This window comes from Limtongia smithiae (genome assembly GCF_038497785.1).
Source record: "Limtongia smithiae strain NRRL Y-17922 unplaced genomic scaffold V1518scaffold_3, whole genome shotgun sequence".
Taxonomy (NCBI): Eukaryota; Fungi; Ascomycota; class Lipomycetes; order Lipomycetales; family Lipomycetaceae; genus Limtongia; species Limtongia smithiae.
Window position 1 is genome coordinate 743997 of NW_027117624.1, and position 24452 is coordinate 768448.

The 24452-nt window shown below is 59.0% G+C and overlaps 14 protein-coding genes across 14 annotated transcripts; 4 read left to right on the forward strand and 10 right to left on the reverse strand.

Moving 5' to 3' along the window:
- Nucleotides 1–149: 149 nt before the first annotated feature.
- Nucleotides 150–1856, reverse strand: V1518DRAFT_372141 (LETM1-like protein-domain-containing protein; the record flags this gene model as incomplete). The annotated part of the gene is made up of 1 exon (XM_066901383.1): nucleotides 150–1856. One exon carries the CDS (start codon nucleotides 1854–1856, stop codon nucleotides 150–152), a length of 1707 nt encoding a protein of 568 aa, XP_066760789.1.
- A 215-nt stretch (nucleotides 1857–2071) lies between these two features.
- On the reverse strand, nucleotides 2072–2590 carry V1518DRAFT_426294 (uncharacterized protein; the record flags this gene model as incomplete). Its single annotated transcript, XM_066905977.1, has 1 exon — nucleotides 2072–2590. The coding sequence occupies one exon, from the start codon at nucleotides 2588–2590 to the stop codon at nucleotides 2072–2074; it is 519 nt and encodes a 172-aa protein (XP_066760790.1).
- V1518DRAFT_208885 (acyl-CoA N-acyltransferase) lies at nucleotides 2387–3292 on the forward strand. Its single transcript, XM_066900909.1, has one exon. The coding sequence runs from the start codon at nucleotides 2697–2699 to the stop codon at nucleotides 3249–3251; it is 555 nt and encodes a 184-aa protein (XP_066760791.1). The 5' UTR covers nucleotides 2387–2696; the 3' UTR covers nucleotides 3252–3292.
- On the reverse strand, nucleotides 3248–4317 carry V1518DRAFT_413747 (proliferating cell nuclear antigen, N-terminal domain-containing protein). The gene is made up of 2 exons (XM_066903386.1): nucleotides 4245–4317; nucleotides 3248–4103 (listed from the first exon to the last, which is right to left on the reverse strand). Exon 2 carries the CDS (start codon nucleotides 4101–4103, stop codon nucleotides 3333–3335), a length of 771 nt encoding a protein of 256 aa, XP_066760792.1. The 5' UTR covers nucleotides 4245–4317; the 3' UTR covers nucleotides 3248–3332.
- A 128-nt stretch (nucleotides 4318–4445) lies between these two features.
- On the reverse strand, nucleotides 4446–9054 carry V1518DRAFT_413749 (uncharacterized protein). The gene has a single exon (XM_066903387.1). It carries the CDS (start codon nucleotides 8828–8830, stop codon nucleotides 4547–4549), a length of 4284 nt encoding a protein of 1427 aa, XP_066760793.1. The 5' UTR covers nucleotides 8831–9054; the 3' UTR covers nucleotides 4446–4546.
- V1518DRAFT_449288 (uncharacterized protein) lies at nucleotides 8882–10067 on the reverse strand (the record flags this gene model as incomplete). Its single annotated transcript, XM_066906497.1, has 2 exons — nucleotides 9914–10067; nucleotides 8882–9853 (listed from the first exon to the last, which is right to left on the reverse strand). Exons 1-2 carry the CDS (start codon nucleotides 10001–10003, stop codon nucleotides 8882–8884), a joined length of 1062 nt encoding a protein of 353 aa, XP_066760794.1. The 5' UTR covers nucleotides 10004–10067.
- A 491-nt stretch (nucleotides 10068–10558) lies between these two features.
- V1518DRAFT_413755 (P-loop containing nucleoside triphosphate hydrolase protein) lies at nucleotides 10559–11811 on the forward strand. Its single transcript, XM_066903388.1, has 4 exons — nucleotides 10559–10655; nucleotides 10704–10739; nucleotides 10801–10872; nucleotides 10934–11811. Exons 1-4 carry the CDS (start codon nucleotides 10631–10633, stop codon nucleotides 11383–11385), a joined length of 585 nt encoding a protein of 194 aa, XP_066760795.1. The 5' UTR covers nucleotides 10559–10630; the 3' UTR covers nucleotides 11386–11811.
- V1518DRAFT_413756 (uncharacterized protein) lies at nucleotides 11355–12251 on the reverse strand. Its single transcript, XM_066903389.1, has one exon. The coding sequence runs from the start codon at nucleotides 12153–12155 to the stop codon at nucleotides 11490–11492; it is 666 nt and encodes a 221-aa protein (XP_066760796.1). The 5' UTR covers nucleotides 12156–12251; the 3' UTR covers nucleotides 11355–11489.
- A 381-nt stretch (nucleotides 12252–12632) lies between these two features.
- Nucleotides 12633–13487, forward strand: V1518DRAFT_437268 (uncharacterized protein; the record flags this gene model as incomplete). The annotated part of the gene is made up of 1 exon (XM_066906321.1): nucleotides 12633–13487. One exon carries the CDS (start codon nucleotides 12633–12635, stop codon nucleotides 13485–13487), a length of 855 nt encoding a protein of 284 aa, XP_066760797.1.
- Nucleotides 13488–13572: 85 nt separating this feature from the next.
- On the reverse strand, nucleotides 13573–14501 carry V1518DRAFT_413759 (glycine cleavage H-protein-domain-containing protein). Its single transcript, XM_066903390.1, has 4 exons — nucleotides 14190–14501; nucleotides 14084–14137; nucleotides 13805–14029; nucleotides 13573–13747 (listed from the first exon to the last, which is right to left on the reverse strand). Exons 1-4 carry the CDS (start codon nucleotides 14374–14376, stop codon nucleotides 13653–13655), a joined length of 561 nt encoding a protein of 186 aa, XP_066760798.1. The 5' UTR covers nucleotides 14377–14501; the 3' UTR covers nucleotides 13573–13652.
- On the forward strand, nucleotides 14342–15501 carry V1518DRAFT_413761 (uncharacterized protein). The gene has a single exon (XM_066903391.1). It carries the CDS (start codon nucleotides 14603–14605, stop codon nucleotides 15461–15463), a length of 861 nt encoding a protein of 286 aa, XP_066760799.1. The 5' UTR covers nucleotides 14342–14602; the 3' UTR covers nucleotides 15464–15501.
- Nucleotides 15468–18005, reverse strand: V1518DRAFT_413762 (uncharacterized protein). The gene has a single exon (XM_066903392.1). It carries the CDS (start codon nucleotides 17870–17872, stop codon nucleotides 15569–15571), a length of 2304 nt encoding a protein of 767 aa, XP_066760800.1. The 5' UTR covers nucleotides 17873–18005; the 3' UTR covers nucleotides 15468–15568.
- Nucleotides 18006–19154: 1149 nt separating this feature from the next.
- V1518DRAFT_413766 (uncharacterized protein) lies at nucleotides 19155–19757 on the reverse strand. Its single transcript, XM_066903393.1, has one exon. The coding sequence runs from the start codon at nucleotides 19485–19487 to the stop codon at nucleotides 19230–19232; it is 258 nt and encodes an 85-aa protein (XP_066760801.1). The 5' UTR covers nucleotides 19488–19757; the 3' UTR covers nucleotides 19155–19229.
- A 68-nt stretch (nucleotides 19758–19825) lies between these two features.
- Nucleotides 19826–24448, reverse strand: V1518DRAFT_209451 (uncharacterized protein). Its single transcript, XM_066900910.1, has 3 exons — nucleotides 22430–24448; nucleotides 20141–22378; nucleotides 19826–20092 (listed from the first exon to the last, which is right to left on the reverse strand). The coding sequence occupies exons 1-3, from the start codon at nucleotides 24189–24191 to the stop codon at nucleotides 20088–20090; spliced, it is 4005 nt and encodes a 1334-aa protein (XP_066760802.1). The 5' UTR covers nucleotides 24192–24448; the 3' UTR covers nucleotides 19826–20087.
- Between the last annotated feature and the right edge of the window lie 4 nt (nucleotides 24449–24452).

A 24452-nucleotide genomic window follows, 5' to 3' on the forward strand; every position in this document is an offset into this window, starting at 1 on the left:
TTTTTTGTTGTTGAGAGACAGAACGATGTAAAATGAAATTAGCGAGAGCACGCTGACGGGTGAACGAGTGACTAGTAGAAGGAAGGGGCCAGAGGACAAGGGAAAAACAAATGTGGAGTGTCTATATATGTACAAAAGGAACAGCGCGACTATTTCTTGAGCTTCTCGGAGGGGGTGGCGACTGGGGCGACAGTTTCCTTGGAGATGGGTGGAGCAGCCGGCGCTGCGACAGCGGGAGGCACCTCAGTTGCCTGAGCGGCGGCGTCAGCGTCAGCAGCGGCAATGACCGCGACCTTGTCAGCGACCTTGTTAGGCTCGTCGATGGACTCAGTGTCCTTTACGACCTTGCCAGACTTGACAACCTGCTCGTTCTCGTCTTTGATAAGTTCTTCCTGCTCCTTGACGACCTCGAGACGCTGCTTGTTCGTGGCGGTGCCCTCAGCGTGGTTGACCTGGAGCTCGGCCTCGTGGTAGAGCTCATCGGGTATCGAGCTGAGCACTGAAAGCAGGGCGTCGTAGTGCGATGGCGAGGCGGCAGCGCCATAGGTGTAGGCTGCAGAGAGAACTAGCAAGGTCGAGGGCACATTCTGACGGAGACGGAGATCAAGCCAGTTCTGCAGATCGTCACGCAGCCGCGCGGGGGAGACTCCAAAGGACTTGATGCCACGGGATTGGCATGCCGACTGCAGCTCCGGCACAGAGAGCGACGTCACGCCTTCCCAGTCGATCGCACGATCGTCCTTCTTGGTCTGACGCATGCGGTGACGGATGTGGTAGCGCAAGACCATGTCAGAACCAAATGTGGGCAAGTTCATGTATTTTGCCATGGCAACGAGTTGCGGTCGGGAGAGATTGTCAAGCACGATGTCGTCTTTGAATAGGCGGCAGACAGAGAGCAGCTCTTCGCGCGAGGGCGACTCGCCGGAGGTGCGCACCTTGCGGAAGAACTCGGCGAAAAGCTCGCGTTGGACCGGGTTGGACGTCTGCGGCAGTTGCAGACCGCTCTCAGTGACGGTGTTGCGGATAAAATCCGACATCTCCTTGCGGGTCTTACGCAATGTCTTGATGCGATCCTCCTTGGCGGAAGCGCCTTCGAAAGTTGAGGGCAGCATGTTGGGGAAGAGCTTCAGCGCGACGGGGAGCAGCAGCTCAGCAAAGGGCACGATGACAAATACTGAGAACGGCACGAGACGGACAAGATCCTCGGTTGTTCGCTTGAGCTGACGCGACTCGCGCCGTGTCAGCTCGTAACCCGCCGCCATCTTGTAGGCGAGCTTAGACGAGATCTTGATCTCCACGCCCAGCAGCCGCGTGCCGTCCCACACGTGCATGAGGCCGGCCTTGATCTTCGACATCAGGCTCTTGATCTTCTCCGAATTCGTCGCGGGCACTGCGGGAGTGGTAGCTGGGGTAGCCGCAGCTGTGATCGTCGTGGCAGCAACTGTTGTCGCAGTCGCCGTCGTTGCCTCCTCTTTACCCAGGATAGTCTCCGCTGCCTTATCGGCACTCGCCTCGGCAGTCTTCTTCGCCTCATTCAGCTCCTTCACGTCCTGTGACTTTTCACTCACTGCCTCTGCTTTGGTCGGTAGCGGCGGAGGCGGCGGCGCTGCGAAGTTGCCGCTGGACGCCGCGATCTTCTTGGCGCCGGAGAGAACCTGCGGAGACGGCGGAATCCGGCTCGCGGCAGAGGCCGGTGCAGTCTCTGTGGAGTAGTAGTGCGCGGCATAGAGAGTTCGGAGCACGGAGCGGGGAGCGGTGCCGGCGGCAGCGGATGCAGATGCGACGGTCGCCGAGGAGGTCCGGAGCACGGCGGCGCGGCGCAGGAGCGCAGTCGCGGCGGGGTCGCAGCGGAGCATTAAATTGGCGGCTGCTAGGACGCAGGGAGCGGGTGGGTAGGAAAGAGGGTCGGGAGCGAAGGCAGGATGGGAACGTAAAAGGAAGAAGGTCGAAGTGATGACAGTTCGCGAATCCGGAGCAATCGATTTCGCACAACAAATTTTGATCCTCGATGACTCGCACTGCCACTCACGTGATTTGCACCGCCATGCGCACCGCACCGCACCGCACCGCCTCATACACCAGCTGCGCGCATGCGCTCTAGAAGCAGGCGCGCGTCCATCTCGGCCGCGGCAACGCCGGCCGGGAGCTCTTGTGTCTGCGTCTGTGCGTGGGCGCGCGTCACGGTGCGCTGGAGCGCGAATGCGTCGCGCGCGGCCCGGAGATGGTGCGATGGTGGTGATACATCGGTGGGAGGAGGGGATGGCGACAACGACGGCGACGACGACGACGACGGAACAGACGAGGCAGCGGTGAACATTGTCGACAGATCTGCGACCATCTGTGCCACGGTGAGCATTGGCGCGGGTTCTGTTTGCGGAAACCGCGTTGCGCTTGTGTCGTGAGCAGCAGCGACGGCGGCGGTGGTCGCGGTCGAGTCGCCGAGGCTGGAGGTGCTGTTGTCGGCCGCGGAGTCACCGCGTGGCGCGGGGCTGGATATTGACGCGGCACGCGACGGATGTCGCGAGGATGATGAGGAGGAAGAAAATGAGGACGCGGACGAGGACGCGGAGGGCTGCTGACGGCGGAGCATGGCGAAGGCGTGGACGATGGTGAGGGTGGTAACGTGTGAGAGAGTGCGCTAGAACCACTAGGTCCCGTATATTCCACACGCCTATCACCAACCACCCCATCACCCAATGGCCACCACATACCGGCTCTACCGGCCTCCAAGCCCCTCCTCCGCGTCCACTACCGAGGCTGACCTTGACGCCATCCGCCTCCTCATCTCCCGCGACCTCTCCGAGCCCTACGGCATTTACGTCTACCGCTACTTCATCTACCAATGGCCTCAACTCTGCTTCGTCGCCGAGGACCCTTCCGCCGGCGTGATCGGCGTCGTGGTCTGCCGCCTCGACGTGCACCGCGGCGTTAAGTGCCGCGGATACATCGCCATGCTGGCTGTCGCCACCGCACATCGCGGCCGCGGCATCGCGACCCAGCTTGCGCGCCGCGCCATCGACGCGATGGTCGGCGCCGGCGCGCACGAGATCGTCCTCGAGACTGAAGTCTCCAACTCAGCCGCCGTGCGGTTATACCACAACCTCGGCTTTGTCCGCTCAAAGCGCATGCACAGATACTACATGAACGCGTCCGACGCATTCCGCCTCGTGCTCCCCGTTACAGAGGAAAGCACCCTCCGTCACTGCGTCCTCGCTAACGAACTCGACGACATCCCCGTCTCAGGCACTTAAAAAGAACTAGCACCATTATTTCACTCATTGTACAATACACAAACACAGATTTAAACATACAAACCCAAGCACCATCCTATTCTACTCCTCCAGCTTCGGCGCCAGGTAGAATCGCAGATGTCCGCTCGCGAGCGGGTATTCCACCAAGATTGGGTTCTCGTCAGCCAGCTTCAATGTCACCACATTCGACAGTCCCGTCGCCTTGCAAAAGTTCAGTAAGAACTTGGTCGACAGCGTCAAGCTCACTGGCTCCGACAGCTCGATCTTAGTCGCCAGCTCGGGCTTGTCCGCAGATGCATTCGGCTTCAGCGTCACGCTGCCCGACCCAATGTCGCCGTCGCACGAGAACTTCACGCCCGCCTTAGTGCACTGGATCGTGATGCTTTCCGACAGCGTCTGCATGTCCCTGCAGATCCGCTGGAACTCCGCCGACGGCAGCGTGACCGTCGCCGCGTAGTCCGTCTCGGGAATGCCCAAATGCTCTTGGTCAATGTCCATCAACTTCAGCGCGTACTCGGACATCCGGTCCGCCTGCGTGTTCTCAAACCGCACCACGAGCGTGTCCGGCGAGTCCGTCGCCTCCAGCGTCAAGATGTCCTCGTTGTTGCCGCAACGCAAGATCTTCGTCAGCGATCCCAGATTGATTCCCAGCGTAATATTGCGGTCGCACCGATACTCTGAAAACCCATCCGATCCCAGTAGCAGTGACACCAGCGACACGTGCGACGTGTCCATCGCCTGCAGAGCCAGTCCGTGCTCCGAGCAGTCAAAGTTGCAGTCCGTCACCTGTTCCTTGATCGCTTCCACGATCTTCTTGAACAGCGCCGCCTGTTCGAGCTTGCACTCCAGCATCTAGATCCTGGTCAGCACTGCCAACGTCACGTAGTACATATGCTCTCAGATACTATCTAGCAAAATATTGCGGTACCGATCATTGTATATAATCACGTGTACCCAAATTGTCTCGTCATCGGGCATTTCATGTTGACTCACCTTGTATATGTGTGTATGTGTTGGGGAGAGAAAGGTGTGGTGGGTCGCGCGGTTGGAGAGATCTGAGGAAAAACCCGACGCGTGCGCGCAACGCGCCTTTTGTTCTCCTATTGCATCCACCCCTGGCACTCAGCCCTAACCACTAGTGTAGCTCCGACGCGTCTTCCACGCGCGATGTACGCGTTCCCCATCCAGCCGTCGATGTGCTTCCTCATTCTGTATTATTACTCTCACTGTTACAGCAACTATACAAAAGTATTAAAGTATTATACACTCAAATGTCTGGCTCTTCAACACATATCTTACACCCACTGTCGTCCACCTACGCCAGCTGATATCTCCCCCCGCCGCCCAGCCTGTGGTATCGCCCGCGACGACGACCGTGGCTGCAAAGGCGGCGCGTCCGGCGATGGCGGAGGCGCTGGCGAATGCGGCCGCATCAGCGCCGCCTGCTGCGCCATCATCTGCTGTCGATCCTGTCGCGACATGGAAGATTGCCGAGCAAGCGATGGCGGTCGCAGCATGGACATCGGATGCGCGATCACACCTTGCCGCGGTTGCCCCATCGTCGGTCGCGGCCCACGGCGTCGCGGTTCTTCAACTCGAATCGATTGTACACCATTCTGCATGGCTTGTTCCTCCGCGGCCTTGCGAAGCGTCCCCCAGCGCCCGCCAGTGCCCGGAAGGCTCCTGCGCTCTCCAGTCGGACCGTTAGACCTAACTCTAGGCCGAACAATTGCATCATCGCTCGTTCGAGGAGCTGCCTCCGCCTTCGCAGGTCGCACAGTGCCACCAGCTCTCTGCAGCTGCGCGTCCGCGATCGGTTCCGAAGCTCGCATGACAGGCTGCATCTGCGTTGGGGTCGGCACACGCATTGGAGTCTGCATCTGCGGTCTCGCCATCTCGGGGTGCTCCACCGGCTTGCGCATGGGCTTGTTAGCGGCGGCTCGTGGTGCTTGTGCTTGCGTCGGTGTCGCCCCTCCAACGATAGATGGAGGGGAGGGTCCATTCGCTCGCGGTGGCTGCTGCTCAACAGCCTGGAGAGGAGGTGTCCCGTTCTCAGCTGGTATGTCAGCTGCCCCCAGCAGCGGCGGCGGCGGCGGCGGCGGCGGCGGCGGCGGCATCCCGGTTCTCGCTGGACCGCGTAATGGTTCGTTTTGGGCTGGCTGTGAAATAGTTCGTGGGTGCATCGTCTCGTTCCTAGTCGGCGGAGAAACTTTTCGTAGTGTCGACTCATTTTTCAGCACTGGTGTCCGTAGTGCGGGGCTTGCTGTTTGCTCTGGCACGACAGTAGGTGACTCTACAGTCGACACTGTTGTAGTCGGCAAAGCAGTGGGGGGCGCCGAAGTCGTCACTGTAGTAATCGTCACACGCTCTGGCGTGATCTTCTTAGATGACATTGCCTCGGCCGGGATGATCCTCGAACTTTCTGATGATATCTTCTGTGGCGCTGCTGTCTGAGCTGGCGGAGCGAGAGGCGGCTTCGTCGATTCGACAGGTTGCGCAATACTGCTCGCTGAACCCCATTCTTCACCCGAGTCGTCAGTGTCTGTTCTCACTTCAAATGACGGTACCTGAACGACACGCACGACCTCTGGTTGCGGCGGCTGTAAAGGTGCTTGCGCCGGCGATGGTGGCCGCGAATGGATCTGCACGGCGACCTCATCAATTGGACTCGGGTTCTCCTCGGCAATAACGTCATCATGCGCCTCCTTCATGTCTATGCGTGATCCAAGCGTGCGAAGGCGCTGGAAAATCGTACTCTTCGTGCGGAACACCGTCACGTCGTTAAGCGGACGCAATGAGGTCATACTGCGGCGTTTCTGGCTCGACAAAGAAGATGCCTTCTTCGGCGACTTCTCCTCTCGTACGGTCGGCGAGTCTTTCTTCCAGTTCAACATGCTCGGTCGTCGTAGAAGCTTGTTGCTGCTGATCGCCCGCAAGCCGCCACCTCGTCTCGCGTCGTCGGCCGAGTAGCGCGGCTTCGGGTCATCCTTAAACGACTGTGCCTCAGTCGGCAACTCAACTGGTTGCTCTTTGACCACTGGATTCTTAGTTGGACTGCCATGCAACGAGTCGCCGTCGTCTGCAAGCATCGAAGGAAGCTGCACGCTCTCGCGTCCGTTTGCCCACGCGAGTGCGCGGCTCATCTCGGCATCGATCTCAATGACGGCCGAATCAGCAGCCACATGTCCCGCGGGGCGGTGCTGCGGCGGTTTCTCGTCCACGACGATTGTCTCATCTGTAGTAGTGCTCTCTTGCCCATCCATGAGCAGAGATGGTTGTGGCGGGGGCTGCACGCCACGCTTGGCGCGATTGACGACTTCCTGCAACCGACGTGCGCGCTCGTCGGTGGAGTTATTCTTCGAATGCACTGCGCTCACTGTAACAATTCCAGCGCCGGTCTGGTACTCCTTGTACATTGACAGAAGCGACGGACGGTTGCGCAGGCCCATGTTGCTTGCAGCGGCAGTAGCAGCAGCGACTACGCTCTGCTCCGCGTCGCCATTGCGGAACTTGAGCTTGCGGTACAAGTCGCGGCTTGAAAACGAAGGCTTGGGATGCTGAGGCGCGTGTGCAATCACGGGGGTGACGGGACGCAGGACGCGCTCTTCAAAGATAATGATGCGATCGGTCGCGTTATGGCGGTTGAGCGAGTCCGGCGTCGCTTGGAACTCCGCGACGACAAAGGAAGAAAACGCAAACCTGCGGGCGGACGGCTCCTCTGCGCCTTGCGCGCACAGCCAGACCCACCAGAACGCGTCGTCGAGCGGCACCTGCGCAATGTCGAGACTACTGGCGCGGGGTTGAGCCACAGGGGCAGCGGTGTGTTCAAGTTGAGGCGCCGGCAAGGTGAAGTTCTGGAGATTCATCAAAGATTCAAACGATGGGAGTGCCATGTTGGGGTCGTTAATTTTGGCGATGTTGGTATCAGTCGCCGAGTCGAAGCCGCGACCGGCAAACTCTGACCAATCCTCCTTTGGCGTGCCAACGGAGCTGTCGGTCTGCGTGGATCCACTGACGTTGCGCAATGAGACAGGCGACTCCGGCTGCAGCGGTGGCGGCGCGTGGCGTGGCGACGACGACGACGACGTAAGTGAAAAACCAGATGCTTGAAAGCGAGACCATTGATCTGTCGCGTCGGGGGGAGGCTGCGTGAGCTCCAGCAACGGCAGAGGCGGCGGACGTCGACGACGATCAACAACAGGTTCTACCGGCGCGGCTGGGGCTGCGGGGGGAACCGAACAGAGGTGGGAGACCTCACGAACAAGACGGTCGCACTCGGGGGTGAGGTACTCGGCCATATCGATGCGCGAGGAGAACGACGCATGCAGGAACTCGTGCAAGCTGGTGTCGTCGACTGTGAGCCGAGAAAGCTTGGCGTCTCGTGCAGCCATGCCCATGAAGCTGAGCAATATCTGGTCGGGGAGGAGAGACGCGGTCGCGACGGTGGCGGAGAGTAGGAGGGATTCCGTTGACGAGGACACGGCGGCAGTGTAAGGGGGGTATGGCGTCGCGTCCAGCAGCATGGCCAGTGACTTTGGGAGAGCGGAAATGAGACCTGCAGCGGCGGCGGCGGGCGCAGCGGCAGACTGTGAGCGCAGGTATGCGAAGAAGAGGTGCGCGGACGCGTCGGCGGCGCGGGTCCATGCTTTGTAGACCTCGGAGAAGCTGGGGGGGCGCGTGGTGTCGGTGGGGGCGGAAGAGGATGCGGCGATGGTCTCCGGCATGGAAAATGCCCAGATTGCGCAGAGTCGGGAGATGCGCCGACCGGTCATGGCGGAGGTCTTCCAGTGGGCCGCGATGGCTGACAGGAGATCGAAGAAGCATATGATGAGCGAGCAGCGGGCGGGGGTATCGGCGATGAGGGGCAGCAGCTGCGCGAACGCATCGGGAGGCATTCCGGCGTCGTGTTCGCCGAGCTTGAAGAGGTCGTAGACGTCCCATGAGACTATGCCGCCCGGAACGCGAGCCCAGACCCATTTGAGCGCAGCGACGATGACGAGGACGTCGGCGATGCGCAGCTCGCGCAGGATGTCGTCCTCGGCGAGCGGCGGCGCGTCGGGGTGGGGAAAGACGCGGCGGACGAAGAGACGGGCGTCGTGGATGTCGACGCCCGGACGGCCGGGGAGGAGGAGGAGGGGCTCGAGAAGGCCGCGCAGCTTGATTTCGCGGGTCGCGAAGACGGCGAAGCGCGCGGCGACGGGAAGCGGGATGGCGACGCGGTCCCAGGCCTGTTCGAGGGTGAGCTGGGGGGGCGGGACGAGTGTGGCCGGTAGCGGAGCCGGTGCTGCGGGGATCGCAGGGGCGACGCGAACGAGCGGAAGGGGAGGTGCGACCGGAGCAGGAGGCGGCAGCGCGGGCGACGCGTGCGAGGAAGACGCGCGCGTCGCAGGCGCGGAAGATGCACGCTGCTGCTGCTGCTGCTGCTGCTGCTGCTGCTGCTTCGGCGCTCTGCGCTGCTGCGGGGGGTCGCGGGAGCGGAAGAGACGCGCGACGAGGGCGGCCATGGCGGCGATGAGGAAGCAGGCGTGGAAGGGGAGAGAAGAAGAAGAGGGAAGAAGAGCAGGTAGAAGCCATAACATTGAGCTCGCGACGACCGGGGACACGAGGCGAGCACCGCGGCGCGGGGAGATTCAGGGGCAGGGGGCTGCAGGGGCCGGCACGTCGAAAAGGGGCGCGCGTTGCCTGTTCGGGCAGGCGTCAACACGCACCGCCGCAAGCTGCGCCTCGATCAGCGCGACCAGCCGCTCCGATGTTCCCTGCGCCGCGATGCCGGCCTCGATGTCGCCCCGCACCACCCCCGGCCGGCCCCACGGGACCACGTACCCAAAGTGTGTGTTCCCGCGCACTGCGTCGCCCGCGAACCCCGCGTACGCCGCGCTCAGCGCGCCCATCCGCGGCGCGTGCGACACCACGTTGCCCAGCGCCCGCACCCAAGCCGGCCGGTGCTGCTGCATCTCCGTCACCAGGTGCCCAGGGTTCACTGCCACGCCCGCCACGCCCGCCGCGCCGTGGCGTGTCGCGACCGCGTGCGCCAGCAGCACCGCCGCCGCCTTGCTCTGCGCGTATTTGGTCATCTGCGACGCTTCCGCCCCGCCCGGTCCGAAGTTGACGTCGGCCCAGTGGATGCCCTGCGCGGGTGCAAACAGCGCCGCGTCGCTGGCGAGCCACACCGCGCGCACGCTGTCCGGCGCGCCGCGTTCCAGCTGTGCTGTCGCGACCAGCAGCGCCTCCAGCTCCCGGTGCAGCGCGTAGTGGCCCACCACGTTCGTCCCCCAGTGCACCTCGAACCCCTGCGTCGTCGTCGTGCGCGTCGCGTGGCCCATGATCCCAGCGTTGTACCACACGCCGTCCAGCCGTGTAGTCTCAGCCCGCACCTTCGCTGCCGCCGCGGCCACCGTGTCAAGATCCATGAGGTCCATCTGCAGAAACCGCAGCTCGCCGTGCAGCGTGCGGTCGCCGGCCGCGTCGCCGGTGATGTATTCCGCCGCAGCCGCAAACCGCGCGTCGTGCCGGCTGCCTGCGTACACCACCGCACCGTGCGCATACAGCATCTTCGCGAGCTCCAGTCCCACGCCCGACGTCGCGCCGGTCACGACGTACACCTGCTGTCGCGGTCAGCCCTGCGCCGTGCCCTCTCTCCGCGCGCACCCCGCGCAACGCACCTTGCCGGACAGATCGGGCAGGTCCCTCTCCGTCATGGTCGGCGCCGGCGGCATCACCTCTGTCACAGACTGCCAGAGCAGGCGCAGCATTTTTGCTGTGGTCGTGGCGGTCGCTGTGTGCGTGGCCGTGTTCCAAGATGGTGATGGCTATCGGGAGATTACAGATATGCAGGAGTCAAAACTCTGACCGCCCTCAGTGCAAACCTTATCGGCGGCTACCCCTATTTGCGAAGCGAGGACCGCCGCGGATCAACACACGATCGACGCACCTCCGCGAATAGGGTCAAACAGGCGCTCCGCTGCAGCCGTGGACGCCATCATGCCGTCGCTAGAGCCACCGGGGCCGGTCGGGCGCGCGCGCCTGCGCGGCTGGCGGAATGGGGGGCGCCGCCACGGTGGAGCACTCAATGCGTCGTCTCTCAAACGGTTTCGAACTCGGCGTATTACGCCAAGCGCCTCCCTACGACACCGCTCTCACCCAGCGACCCCGGCACGTCGCTGACGGCTCGCCGCCTGCCGCGGCCCAGATTACTGCCGTTCGCGGCCTTGTGGCATATATCATTGCGCACGATGCGCCGCACAGCAACAGACACGTGATTTCCGTCACGTGTGCGCGGGACTTGCGCCGCACGCCGCACGCGGCCCTGTGGAGCATTTTCCGTGGCTGCACGCAGCCTCTTCCTTCTGCTCCCCCACCGCTCCCTCCATCGCCGCTGCATGCTCAGAAGAATGTCTACCACCGGTGAGTCTTGGATCTTCTGCTGACTCCAAGACGCCACTAACTGTGCAGCTTCGCTTCGTCCCATTGTCATCTCCGGGCCCTCTGGTATGGTTCATTCCTGGCGTCAGGGGAGGCACGCGCAATAGACTAATGCCCCCCCGTCCAGGTACCGGCAAGTCCACGCTGCTCAAGAGGCTGTTTGTGGAATATCCTGACACTTTCGGCTTTTCTGTCTCGCGTGAGTACTTGCATTCTCCCCTTTTTGCTCCCCCCCGTCTTCCCCGCTGACCGCCCTCCAGACACCACGCGCGGCCCGCGACCAGGCGAAGTGGACGGCGTGGCCTACCACTTCGTCACCAAGGCCGCTTTCGCCGACCTCGTCGCTGCCGACGCATTCCTCGAGCACGCCGAGTTTTCCGGCAACTCCTATGGCACGTCCATTAAGGCCGTCCAGGACGTCGCTACCAAGGGCAAGACCTGCATCCTCGACATCGATATGCAGGGCGTACAGAGCGTAAAAAAGACCGACCTCAACGCGCGGTACCTCTTCCTCGCCCCCCCTTCGCTCGCTGAGCTGCGTGCGCGCCTCGAGGGGCGCGGCACCGAGAGCGCCGAGAGCGTCGAGAAGCGCATGGCCCAGGCCGAGAAAGAGATGGCCTTCGCCGAGACCGGCGCCCACGACAAGATCATCGTCAATGACGACCTCGAGAAGGCCTACAATGACATGAAGAACTTCATTTTCGAAAAGTAGGGCGGTCTCAACACCTGAATTTTCGTGTATAAAAGGTACGATATAGACCAGAATGTAAATGCTCCATCCAAACGAATTCAACACCTATGTACAACATCGCTCCTTTAGTGCACCATCCGGAACGGCTGGCCTGGCTGCCACTCCTTCAGTGCCTCGCGGATATTCACCCAGTACCGCAACCGAATGGTCGCTACCTTCGCCGCCTCGATATCATCAGCGTCAAATGCCGCCTCGACCTCCGCCTCGGACGTGGCGATAAATCCTGCCACCTCTTCCCCAACCTTCCCCACCTCCTCTTCCGATCCGCACTCTTCGATCCGCTCGAGCAGCTCGTACACCTGCATCAGCAGCTCTGGGTCTTGCCCAAGATTCTCGTCCTCGGTGACATGCATCTGCCGTAGCTCCAAGAGGTACACTGCGCGGGGAAGCGGCGCGCGGAGGGTGGAGTACGCTTTGTTAAGCAGCGCGGACTGCGTCTCGAAAGCAGCTTTGTCCTCCTCTGTGCGCGCATGGTCGGGGTGCGTCAGGGCTTGCAGCCTGAGAAACTCGCTGCGCAGTGCGCGCGGGTCGACCGAGAACGCCCCATTCGGGGGTGCACCCTGCGGAAAAGTCTTGGGGAAGAGCTCGTATAATGATGACGATGAACATGTGGTGGAGAACCGCAGCACACAGCTCCTCCGCGAGATTGCAGTGATCCTGTTGCCGCGCGCAAGATTCTGTATGCGGTTTGCAAACGTCATGCTGCTCCTGTTGAGTCGTGGGGTGTGCATGCGGACGGCGGGTGTGCGTCGGGGACGATGTGATACTTCGCGGAGTCACCGGGAAGTTCATCGCAGATCTGCATCCACTACACCACAGCCCGCGCCACGGCTACTGCGACTCGCTGCTGCATAACCGCTGGCTCAGTGGCTGTCTCTAGTTTGTGCAACTATTGCTACTTGTCCAGCTCTCTACTGCCCTGCCGCGCATTCCGCGGTGAACTCGCGATGCCGGCAAGCGACTAATCGCAGAGTACAACTGTGCCGCCGCACGAGACCGCAACATCTCCAACTCCACTACTGCTTCTTCATCCACCACTATTGCTCTCCCGCACTACGTTCCCTCCGCAGCCGTCAACTCCCCATTCTCGTATACGAGACTCGCATGCGCTAGCTTCACCCCTCCCCCATCCGCCCTAGTCCCCCCCCCCCACACCTCCCTCGCGCCTCCTCTGGCCGCATTCAGCTGCGCCCGCACAACTATCCCGCATGAAACTAAGCAAAGTCGAACACAGCATCCTGTCTGCCGAACAGGCCCGCGCGACCGACGAGCGCGCCATATGCGACTTTCTCACCGCTAATTCCGCCGCATTTTCCTCCGTCGTCCGTGCCAACCAAGAACGCGAGTGGCTGCGCGGCGCCCAATCTGCAGCACTAGATCGCGAACGCGCAGCTCTTGCCGCGATATGTATGCGGCGCGAGGGTGCACGCACTGCGATTGAATTACGCACACAGGAGCTCGCGGCCGCACAGGACGAGCTTGCGCTTGCGCGGGTGAAACTCGCGCGGGAGAAAGATGCAGTTCGTCGGGCGCGCAGCGAGCGCGGCGCGCGGGTGCAGTACGAGATTGCGCGAGAGCGGCAGCGCATTTTCGCGGATCTGGCACGGATATACCCTATTGAGCCGATTGTAGGACGCACGCTTGCGTTCTCGATCCGTGGCGTGGAGTTGCCGAACACATTCTACGACGGCTGCGACGACGAGTTGCTCGATATCGCCCTCGGGTACACTGCGCATTTGGTGTACTTCCTCGCGCTGTATCTCGGCACACGGTTGCGGTATCCCGTGCACCCCGCGGGTCCACGATCCTTCGTCGAGGATCCGTCCAGTAAAGAACCTGGCACCCACGCATTCCCCTTGTTCCGCCACGGCTCATTCGCAAAGCGCTTCGAGTACGGTGTGTACTACCTCAACGAGGACATCGAGCAGATGATCAACTCGCTCTCGTTCTCGGCAGTCGACATCCGCCACACCTTGCCTAATCTTAAATGCCTCCTGCTCGCGCTGCAGGCCGTGCCGTCACCACCGCTGCCATCGGCTCCCTCCGCGTCCACCACAACTTAAAAAGCATCTATCCCCCGATGCGTGCATCCGTGTATATCATTGTGTTCTTTTTTTCTTGTTTGCTTTGGCAGGAGTTGGAAATGTTGGCTGTTACGTTTGGGTAGTAGTTAGAGAGATGTATTGTTCCATATGGCTTGCTAGTGACAGCACCGCCGCAGCAGGCGATCATTGGCCGATCTCGACATAGCTCTCATACCGCTTGCTTGTCATAAGCGCGTCAAGCTCCGCTGGGTTCTTCAACACAATCTTGTACAACCAGCCTGCAACCGTCAGCACCTGTCGCCCCCTCTGCCCCACGCTTCATCACAGATACATACCCCGGCGATACGGATCCAGGTTAATCAGTCCCGGCTTGCTCTCAAGCGCGTTGTTGATCTCGACGATCTCGCCAGACACCGGAGAATAGATATCCGACGCTGACTTGACGGACTCGACCGCCCCGACCGGGTCGCCAGCTGCGACGGACTTGCCGACCTCCGGAAGTTCAACGTACACGACGTCGCCGAGCGCCCGGGAAGCGTACAAGCTGATACCTACGACGCCTGTAGGAGTTAGAACCGTTCTGCATGGTGTCGCGACGGCGGATCGCAACTCACCGATGGTGGTGTCCTCGAGAGCAACCCACTCGTGATCGTCGGTGTACTTGATCCCTATTGCATCGTCAGCATCTGACTCGCTCTCTTCTGCAGTAACATCCCATACCTAGCGGGTATTCCTCTTCCTTCTCGCGCTTCGTCGCAAATCCCCGGCCTCCACGCGCGCGCCCCCACACCACCGGCGCGACCGGCGCCACTCGTGGCACCGTCGTCGCATATCGTCTTGCACATGCTCCCGCTGTCGCAGTCACAGCGTACCGTCTTGCCGTCGTTGCTATCGTCGCTGTCGCCATGTCTGCTGATTGATGATCTGGAGCGACGCATGTCAAAGGATAATTAAGGTGCAGGGTGCTTTGTGAGGGTATTGTACTACACGCCGCGCACGCTGCGGCGCGCTAGCCCCGCCTCGGCTGAAGACTGCCCCGCGTTGCCCGAGTCGCGATAAATGGCCGTCTCTCGTCCGTCCTCCCCATCTTCACTTCCTGCTCGAATTCTCTTCTCGCACAGTGTCAACTCGTCATGGCGGACTCTTCAGCACTTCCTCTACCGCCGCCTCCATCTCCGCACGCGCTGTCTGTGCGTGCCCGCGAACGCGTTGTGGCCGCCGCTGCGGCAGCGGACCCTCTCCTCGCAAAGCTGCAGCGCGGGCTAACTGCCACCCCCGCAGCGCTGGACTTGAACCTCATGACAACCCAATATGGCCTGCAGTTCCTCTCCGAGCTGCTCCTCCGCGTCCGCCTTCTTCCCCACCCTGCCGCTGCTGCGCTCTCCTCTGCCATCCCTACGCGCCTGCGCACTTTCGCCTCCCTCATCTCTGATATACGGACATTTAACCGACTTTGGGGTACGCTCGCCCTGCTCCGCTGGGGGGTGGCAACGCTCGAGCACCCACCCGCAGACTGTGTACTCCGCGCTATTGCTACATGCCAAGTGCTTGCAAATCTGTGTTTCCAGCCCATGGAGAACGCGGCATATCTGGGGGGTCACAGTGTGCTCCCACTCTCTAAGAGAACTGTGGGCAAGCTGTGGACTTATTCGTCGCGTTTGTGGGCTGTGCATGTTATTTTGGAGCTGGTCAGACTTGCGAGAGAGTATGGTCTTGCCAGGCGTGCAGCGAAAGCGAAGGCAGTGGCTGTTGCTGCCGCTACTGCGAACGAGAAAGACATCACGGACATGGCGGTCACAGACGACACCGAAGCACAAAGCGCAGTAGCTGCACGAACACTCTGGGCGCGCCAGCTCATTGTCAACGCCGCATATTTCCCCATGACAATCCACTGGTCGCTCGAATCCGCACCGCTGCTCTCCGACCTCGCCATCGGCCTCCTCGGCACTATTGCCGGCGGCACCCGTCTGATCCCCCTCTGGCGGTCCGCCTAATATATAGCAACAAAAAAGAGATTTTCATTAGTTTCGTATGTACAACACAATAGTGCGCCCGTTCACCGCCCTCCATAATCATCCGAATTTGTTCTCGCCGGTCATCTAATCCTGCGCCGACAACTCTTCGTCTCGCAAGACGACAGCGCCGGCAGCTGCAGCCGCAGCAGCACCGCCCTCAAGATCAAACCGCGAGATCAAACTGCGGTTACTCGCCGCCTCCCGCCGCAGCTTGCCGAAATACTTGACCGCGCCATCGGCAGCGTCGATCTGCTGCGCGCGCTCGTTCTTGCTTTGCGCCTGCTCGTCCAACTGCCGCTGGAACGCCTTGCGCAGGTCGTCGCTGGGAACTTTCAGCACTTTTCGACATTCGGACGAAATCCGTTCTGCGTTCACGTGTACGTAGTCGACCTCCTGCAACTCTCGGTGCAGCTTGCGGGCAATCTTGCGCGGCACCACGCTGGGAATCTCCGAGATCACGTACACTGCGCCAGCGACAAGTGCGACGCCCAGCAGCGGCATCACCCACCGCCGCAGGTTGCGCAACCCAATCACCGTCGTCGCACTCATCATGCCGCCGTAGATCGTCGTCGGCACGCCAAACACCTGCGTCGACGCCACAGTCGCCAACGTCAGCGACATACCCATTCCGGACAGCTTCTCCCGCTGGTCAAGGTCAAAGTAGTCCGCCACCTCGATCGATGGCGACACCGACCCTCGCGCAAGTAGGTCCCGACGCCGCGAGAACATCAATCCGTTGTTGAAAATCTTCTCTGTGTAGTACGGCGTACCTTCGAACTGCTGCAGACCCAAGTTCTTCAGAATATTGAAGCCCGCTGTTGTCTTGCCCCGCGCAAATTCCTCGCACTCTACAACGCTCTGCTGTAGCGACTGCAGCATCGCATCTCGGGTGTCCGCAGCGTACGAGTACACTGAAAAGAGGCCAGGATATTCCACATATGTCTTTGACCCGATCTCCTTGATCACGTTCTCCAGCTTGTACCGCGTGTGGTCGTAAACTCCGCTTACGAGCTTGTTCACTCGCACCTCAACGTCTTCCGCCACGCGCACGCTCGCCGCAAGTGTCTGCTCGTACACCGGCACAATCGTCGACAGCTCCGATTTCAGTCGCGAGATTTCCTCCTCCGTCAATTGTTCATTGTACGATCCCAGCGCTTCCAAATCGCCAAGAACGTTCAACAAATACGTCTTGGCCGGCGTAAGCTTGGAAATCGCGCGCTTCTCCAACACAAAATTCCGCAGGCACCGTTCCAGCCGGTCAAAGTCAACCGCGTCGTTGTTGTTGCCACCGTTACCGTCGTCACCGTCACCATCGCCACCATCACCGTCGCCACCGCTGCCCCGAGGCACCTTGTTCGAGCTGACAAAGTGTACTAGAGCCTCGGCGTCGTCATACGTCTTTGGTGACAACTTCGAAACCTGGTCGAGGATCAGCTTTTCACACCGCCGCTTGTCACGAATGTTGTCAAACCGGTTGACCACAATAAATATAAACGCTTTTTCGTGTGCCGCATTCCAAATAAACTCCTTCGCAGACAACGTGAAGTGGTTCTCCGCGCTCACGACAAACACAACGACATCGATCTCCTCTTGCCGCGCAAACACGGCTGTAGTCTGCATCGAGTCCATGTTCAACCCGGGAGCGTCAATCAGCGCGATATCTACCACTCCATTCCGCAGCAAACTCTGCTCGTCCGGTCGCTTCTCGTCGACGTACACCTTTAACAGCATGTACGAGTCCGCGTCCAGCGCAAGCCGCTCTAGCTCCGACAGCGGGTACACGTCGTACGTGCGCTCATCCTGGCGATTGTATACCATGCCGTGCGGGATCGCGTGCACTTCCTCGACGCCGTTGTTAGCGCGCGCGTCGAGAACCTCGCAGAACACGTTCGTACACGGCTGCTGATCTTCCGGTAGCACATTGCGCCGCAATAGCGCATTACAGAACGTCGACTTGCCCGCGTTCAGGTCGCCGGTAACGAGGACTTTTGAAGATGTATCTGCTATTCGCTCCCGCAGTGACACGAGGTGCTTCAACGCCTGCGAGATCTTGCCATCCAACAGCGACGCCACCGCGGATTTCTCAAGGCTCTGCATGAGCTGCGCTGGAGTAACTGCGCCCAACTTGAGATCAAGCTTCAGCACGTTGAATTCGTGCGACAGCTGTGTGCTCATCAGTCGTGGCGCACCGGTGATCTGTTCACCGTCCGCCCGAACTGGAGAGGGGAGTTCCGTAGCCGCTCGTTGCGGCAGGGTCGGCCGCTCTGCAGAGGCCGAATTCGCACCGACATCAACCGTCGGCGTTCGTGGACCGTCTATCCGGCGGAACGTGGGGTACTGCGCAGGCCAGTCGTGGTTCATTGCTTGCAATTCCTTGAGCATCTGCATGACTGTCGCGATAGCACGACCAAGAGCCGCTCGATTTTCGTTGTAATGCCGCTGCTGAAGCTCAAACTGCAGAAGGCGCTGCGTCGTGTCTGTCGCCGCATTAGCTGTATGTTGGTGGTTACGCACGGAGTCTGGTCGCGTCGCGTCGCAACAGCAGCATAAAAAAACATACCTTCGACGTCAGCACCGGCGGCGCTGCCGGACGCGAACGCGCTCGACAACGACGACAGCGCGCCGGGAAAAAGCGTTGAACTGCCTATATTATTGCTGGAGCTGCTGCCAGTGCCGAATTCGTCGTCCTCAGAGCGTGTCGAGGAAGACGCTGCGTATGCGGAATCGAGAGAGGAGGAGACGAAGAAGTCCCTGTTTGTCGCGACGCGGCGAGATGACGAGCCGGCGCCGTCGCTGTTGGTGGGAGCGCCATTGCTGCTACTGCTGCTTGTGCTGCTGCTGCCACCGAAGTAAGATGACGACATTTTGAGCGATAAGGGGAGAGTATAAAAGCCGTGCCCGAGGAGCAGCGTACAAGAAAGCCGCTGTGCAGCGCTGAGTTTTGGCTGCTGTATTGGATGGCGCTCACGCGATGACGCCGCAGTGGCGCAAGTGCTGCGCGGCGGGACAATTTGTGCCGTATATGCAGTGACGTGTGCCGCTTGCGCAGGCTCGTTGTTCTCGGTATTTCGATGCAGGGCAGGCAGCTGAGAAACTGTCGTTCGGACCAAGTCGTTTGGAAGAAGTCGTTTGAACTAAGATCAGGAAGAACGCAGAGAGCTGGCGATAAAGTGGTGGTGGGCATGGAGTAATTCGGGGTGGAGTCGACGAGAATCCGGAGGTGGCCAGGGCGGCAGGCCCTGAGCGCACTCCTCACCGTAACGATCATCATGAGCGCAGGGTTAACTTCTACTGCCCTTTGTTCTCTTCCGCGCTGTTCATTGTAGCAGAGCCCCGAGATCGACGCCACAGCGTTTCCGAGACTTGCTGGACTTCTGGCGCAGTAATTAATGGCACGCTGGCGCGGGCCGCACATGTAGCATGACGAAGATGGGTCAACAGCGCATGCACCATGCGATGGATACCTCTCGCGCCAGGACACCACGAGGTGGGATCGCGTAGTCCACGCTGCTGTTCTTGAGTACTACTTCTTCACAAGTCGGGCCATAGCATGGACAGAGTGATTCTCGGTATTATCATCAGACGCGTGCATATTGTGGCGCTGGATGCGGTGCAAACTCCAGATAGCCCTGAATACGACACGTACCGCAGCGATGCCCGCCAAAACCTCTCCGCCAGATCCGCCACCCTCCCCGTGTCGCCGTTTTGCGTCTGCTGCTGTCAAGCCACCGCGACAGGCGTCTGTCTATAAAACCAGCCCTTGCTGCCCGTCCCTGCGTCGTGCTGTGTACACCACATTCCAACATCTACTAAATCTCATACAACTACATACAACACCGCCAGAATGACAAAGATCGCTGAGGTTATTGAGAAGATCACGCATCCTCTCCACCACCATCACGCTGAGGGCGAGCCCGCCAAGACCGCCGAGCCTGCCGCTGAAGGCGCTGCTCCCGCCGCGGAACCCGCAAAGCCTGAGCACAAGGAGCACAAGCACCACCATTTTGACACCTCCGAACTCCGCGAGCCAGAGCCCCTCTACATGGACACCACAATCCACGGCAACCACTAAGATTGCCACCCTCTGCGTCCCACACGCGCGCGATCATGGGTACGCAAGGAACTGATAAGGAATTCCCGCAGCTCAACTAACCGCGCCGCAGCAGCCTCGTGGTCTTCCCTGGAACCTTTCCCGATTGCCATCCGCGCGGTATTTTCTTAATTAGTGTATAATCTAGCCAATTGATGAATGATATCTTGACTGTCAACGCCGCAAATTATGGCGCCTGCAGTTTTCAATCAGAAGAATCTCAGGATCTTGTTCGTACTTCGTATCATGCGGTCGTGAGACAGGCGCAGAGTGACGGAACCTTCCGTGCCCTAGCCCCATGCTCGCTGGCGGATGTGGCCCTTGCCAAGTGGCCAAGACCTCGCTTACCTCGACTGTCGGCATCGCTTTCTAGAATAGCCTCCCTGACGTTGCGTCGCACTTGGCTGCGCTAGATCTACGACTACTCGACTAGTCTATGACGAGATACCACTACGTGTGCATTTGTCAAACTGCGTAATATCACTAGAAATACAGATACGAAATGTACTTTAACTATGCTGCAACCTTAACTCAACTATACACAGTACAACTATGCGACAACTCACCATGGAATCCAAGAACACAGATGAAAAATTGCAAAATACACACGTGATAACCCATGCAAGCTATATTACAAAAAATAGATCCCGCCCTACATCTCACCAGCGGGATCCATGCCATGCGCAGCAAGAACCGTGCTTCCAAATGGCGGGACATCAACATACGGCGCAAACTCAAACACAAGCCGTGTGCTTGTACGCTGGATTTCTGAATCCGGAATCGTGCCAAGCATAGCGAAGTCGTTGAAGCCGGCGCCGATGGTTGTGATTGTAGCAGCGGAGGTGGGAGTTTGAGTAGACGATATCTCTGCGGTGGTAGGTGCGAGGGATGAGGATGGTTGCAACTGCGAGGACGCCACGACGTCCGCGGACGGAATCTCGCTAGAGTCATATGTCTGACCAGCGTTAGTACTGTATCAATGGCACAGTAGAGGATCGCGCAACATACCACAGGCACTTCGAATGCTATATGCGCGGCCCGCTTCCAGACATCGGCGCAGGAGTATAAATCCATAGCAGCAGCTAGAACTTCCATATCATATTTGCGGTCTTCTGGAAATAGTACTTGCACCTCATCGGAATCCGCGTTCTTCTTGCTCGCCCTGGTCGTGTTGCGCAAAAACGGCAAAATATTCCACACGGCAGAATTCTCACATACCATCCTGCCCTCGCTCGCGGTCCGCTCCTCGTCGACGATAATATCATCATCTTCCTCTTCGCTTAACGACACGAACGCGCTTTGCGTGCTCCTATCCCTACCGACATTTCCACACACGCAGCATGTCTGCAGCATCGCGAGCACGGCTCGTAAATCACCGTCCACAGCTTCCACAATATCGCGCATACCCTCAACGCCATCGATAATCTCACACCCCTCAGCAAACGCAATCATCCACGCCATCCGCGCAAGCATCTCGGTACTCGTGCGCTTCATCTCTAACACGTTATTCGGCGTCGCGAGATCCAGCACCTCGCTCGGCACGGACTGCAGATTCGAGCACGTCAACACGACAGGTCTCTTTGATGTTTCAATGAATTTCACCATCGCGCTCCAGAAGCCCTTGTCCTCCTCGAAAATTACATCAACATCTTCGACCAGCAGAAAGCTTTGCTGCTTAAACTCTTGTGTGTCTGTTGTCGATGCATGCACTAAATGCGACCGACTCATTTCGCCGACTCTGTCCCAGATATCCTTGCCACTCCGTCGTTGACCGGTGTTGATTTCGAACACAAAATACCCAAGCTCGGCGGCAGAAGCGTAAAGGGCTGCGGACTTGAAACTTGAAGGACCACCATGCAGGATGATCACGTTCGATCGCGCGTTCGGCCGTGATGCTTTCGGACGGAGTCGAGACTGCCGACTAGGTCGCGAGGCAGCAGATACAGCCGCTTGTCGTCCAGACCTCCGATGTCTGCGACGCTGATAGCTCGTTTCCGATACAGCACCCCCGTCATCGACCTGGCTGTCCGCTGTCTGTGATCCTTGCTGTCCGTTGAAGTTGCTGAACCCATCGTAGTCCTCGTCGTCAGAACTCACATATTCTGGCTTCAGCGCCTCAACCTGATCATCTTCATTCCCCTCGGAATAGCAAATAAACCCATCAAGGTCATCAGTATTATTCTTCCGCCTATTCGGTCGTGATTGTTGCTGCTCCTCCGATTCTCGGACCTTCGCTTCCTGCAGCGCATAGTCCGCCGCATTATCCATTCGCATTTTGAGCCACTTGCGGAGAAGAATCGCGGAATCGTTACTAACGGCAACTTGGTCGCTTTTGACGGGAGCATATTTCGAGCTCCATAGCTTGCAGTCCGATGCAGGTGCGTCGCTAGAGAGGAATATACTATCGAGGTAGCGTAGGTACGGGTGACTGGACGTGTTAATGACCCGTTCAGAAACCGCATGCATCGCCTTGTACGACATGAATCGCGCACTACTCGGTACATTGATGGGAGTAGTATCGTTTAGCGTGAGAAACTTCTCTACATGGAAACTAGATTCGTCAGGGTGAAAGATTGGTACTTCTCGTTTCCTCACACTCGACAAATCTCCTGTCGGAAACTTGAAAGCTTCAGGATTGACGTTGCGATTCCACGATGTAGGCCACGGAAGTGGTAACGGCTCCTCAAATTGCACTGTCTGATTTTGGCTACCCGGCCGCGAGCTACTAAAATCGATCGTGGGAAAACCATCTGAGTCGGAAGGAATCGAGTCGTTATCAAATTCCTTTGGGCCGTTCTGTTTCACTGTTGCGCTTGTTAGCAAGCAAAAGCCACGCCTCAAACCACAGACCATACCTAAAAAAAACGGATGAATAATGCTGTTAACCCCGCTCTCATCCTTTTTTACCAATGACTGCGTAATCTTCATTTCAAAGTCAGTCGTAGGCGGTGCACTCGTTATCAACAGCACATCGTCCAAATCGACGATATTCTCTGCGGTTTTCTTCCTGGTGAAAAAAGGATGAATAGGCTTCGCAGGTGGCGCCGGCGCATCATCAAGATCATGTACAACAAGATGCTGCAATTCGCAGTCCTCGCCGTACTCCTCGCCGTACTCCTCGTCACTCTTGTCGGGGATATCAACCATCCCATCATCTGACAGCGACGACTTTGGCGGCGTCGGCAAGGTCGCGTGGAGAGTCATCGTGGAAACTGCAGAATCAGATAATGTGACTCTCGCTCGGGACGCAGTTTTCTTATTTTTTGTAGACAGCGACGGTCTTTTCGGCGCCCGCTCCTTGTCGCGTTCGGTTGCCTCATCAGATGTGAGAAACTGTGGCGCGTCATATCTTAGCGATCCAAACGCGCGAGCACGTAACGTGCGCCGCTGCGACTCTGAAGACGGCGATGGCGGCCTTGCAATGGCTTCTGATGTAATTGCTTTCTTGTCCTGCAGTCTGTGACAAGCTTGCTTGCCGATTTTCAACACGACGACCTTCTTTGCCGCCGCGGAGTTTTGCGAAGAATGATCCTGCGGCGACGACGGTTCTGAAGAAGCTGCAAAAAATTGTGAAGATTGTGATGACTGTGATTGTAGATGTTGCAACGCCTGCGCTCCTAACTTGAGTACAACGTGTCTAGATTGGCCAGTTATGGCTACCATCGTGTTAGGCGGGGCTTCTTCTGTTGACGACACCTCCTCCACTGGAGCCGGTACAATGGTGTCGTCCACTTGCTTTTGCTGCGGCGTATTCCATAGTTTCAACAAACTCGTTCCCGCAGCCGCTGCAGTACGCTTTCGTTTACGGGAAGCTGTAGACGACGCACTCATCGCGCCGTCGTCAATATCGTCGTTTGCGTCACGGCGCCGCCGTAGACTGCTCGTTGACCCCTTTCGCGACTCTGCCTTATTCCCATCTAACCGCCATCCGTCAGCCCCGAAGTCAATCTCCTCTGCTGCAGACGACTCCGAAGACGGCGAGTTGACCGGGTCGTCAGCTAGCTCCAATGGCTTAAACGTCTGCGAATCCGGCGTCAGCAACATCTGCAAAACTTTGGCAGAGTGCTTATTTGACTGTACCGTAACATTCCTGGGCGCCTGCGTTGTCTCGGGCGATGAGAGACAGTGCACGATTGGATCTGCGTCCGCAATAGCGACAGGAGTGTCGGTGATGAGAGTCAGCCGAGGAGATGAGGGTTCAGAAGCCGACGATGCCGATTCAATTGCGTCAACTTCATCCTGCGTACTGTCTTCCCTGCCGTCGTCGTCTTCGATCACATCGTCCTCGATGAACCGCGCCGGTGCGCCGACGCGGTCACCGTCGTCGTCGTTGTCTTCGTCGAATTCCTCAATCTCGTCCAGACTCGCAACAACATCCGATACACCTGCGTCGGTGGCGTTATGACCCTCCATTGCTGCACTCCTCGCGTCACGTTCGCCGCCAATGACGAATTGACTGATTCCGTGCTGCACTTTCACGCGGCATGAAGGGTCGAGGATGACATTCGCCGGGACGACTGATTTCCGCGGTCGCTGCCCTTGCTGTGTATTTGCCACCACATCGGTCGTATATTTCTCAGAGGTCGCGGCGTCCTTGTCGTTGTTGACGCGTGCCATCTCGACAGGTCGCGGATGGACCCGTCGACGAACAAGGCGAATAGGCTTCTACTGGTGCTACTCCAGTCGCGCGAGCACCGTCATCTCTCTCTCAAGTAAGCAGATGCCACAAACCGATTCGCCTGTCTGTAAACAGTGATGCGAGCAAGAGTAGCGTTGTGGTATACAGTTGATCTTAATATGCGCGGCGAGTTGGATAAATTGAAGGCGCGTCGAGAACGTGACTTGACGCGTCGCGGGGTCATCTACTCCCAGGGAACA

Excerpts from the sequence above, each read along its gene's own strand:
- V1518DRAFT_413766 (XM_066903393.1), bottom strand. The coding sequence starts at position 19,487 with ATGGTGGTGCTTGTGCTCCTTGTGCTCAGGCTTTGCGGGTTCCGCGGC.
- V1518DRAFT_413756 (XM_066903389.1), bottom strand. The coding sequence starts at position 12,155 with ATGCACACCCCACGACTCAACAGGAGCAGCATGACGTTTGCAAACCGC.
- V1518DRAFT_413762 (XM_066903392.1), bottom strand. The coding sequence starts at position 17,872 with ATGCAGATGCTCAAGGAATTGCAAGCAATGAACCACGACTGGCCTGCG.
- V1518DRAFT_413759 (XM_066903390.1), bottom strand. The coding sequence starts at position 14,376 with ATGGCGACAGCGACGATAGCAACGACGGCAAGACGGTACGCTGTGACT. Across the intron at positions 14,138-14,189 it reads GGAAGAGGAATACCCGCTAG|GGATCAAGTACACCGACGAT; the intron begins GTATGGGATGTT and ends ACGATGCAATAG. Across the intron at positions 14,030-14,083 it reads TCTCGAGGACACCACCATCG|GCGTCGTAGGTATCAGCTTG; the intron begins GTGAGTTGCGAT and ends TAACTCCTACAG.
- V1518DRAFT_209451 (XM_066900910.1), bottom strand. The coding sequence starts at position 24,191 with ATGGCACGCGTCAACAACGACAAGGACGCCGCGACCTCTGAGAAATAT. Across the intron at positions 22,379-22,429 it reads TATTCATCCGTTTTTTTTAG|TGAAACAGAACGGCCCAAAG; the intron begins GTATGGTCTGTG and ends CAAGCGCAACAG.
- V1518DRAFT_413749 (XM_066903387.1), bottom strand. The coding sequence starts at position 8,830 with ATGTTATGGCTTCTACCTGCTCTTCTTCCCTCTTCTTCTTCTCTCCCC.
- V1518DRAFT_413755 (XM_066903388.1), top strand. The coding sequence starts at position 10,631 with ATGCTCAGAAGAATGTCTACCACCG. Across the intron at positions 10,740-10,800 it reads TGTCATCTCCGGGCCCTCTG|GTACCGGCAAGTCCACGCTG; the intron begins GTATGGTTCATT and ends CCCCCCGTCCAG. Across the intron at positions 10,873-10,933 it reads TTTCGGCTTTTCTGTCTCGC|ACACCACGCGCGGCCCGCGA; the intron begins GTGAGTACTTGC and ends ACCGCCCTCCAG.
- V1518DRAFT_413747 (XM_066903386.1), bottom strand. The coding sequence starts at position 4,103 with ATGCTGGAGTGCAAGCTCGAACAGGCGGCGCTGTTCAAGAAGATCGTG.
- V1518DRAFT_413761 (XM_066903391.1), top strand. The coding sequence starts at position 14,603 with ATGGCGGACTCTTCAGCACTTCCTCTACCGCCGCCTCCATCTCCGCAC.
- V1518DRAFT_208885 (XM_066900909.1), top strand. The coding sequence starts at position 2,697 with ATGGCCACCACATACCGGCTCTACCGGCCTCCAAGCCCCTCCTCCGCG.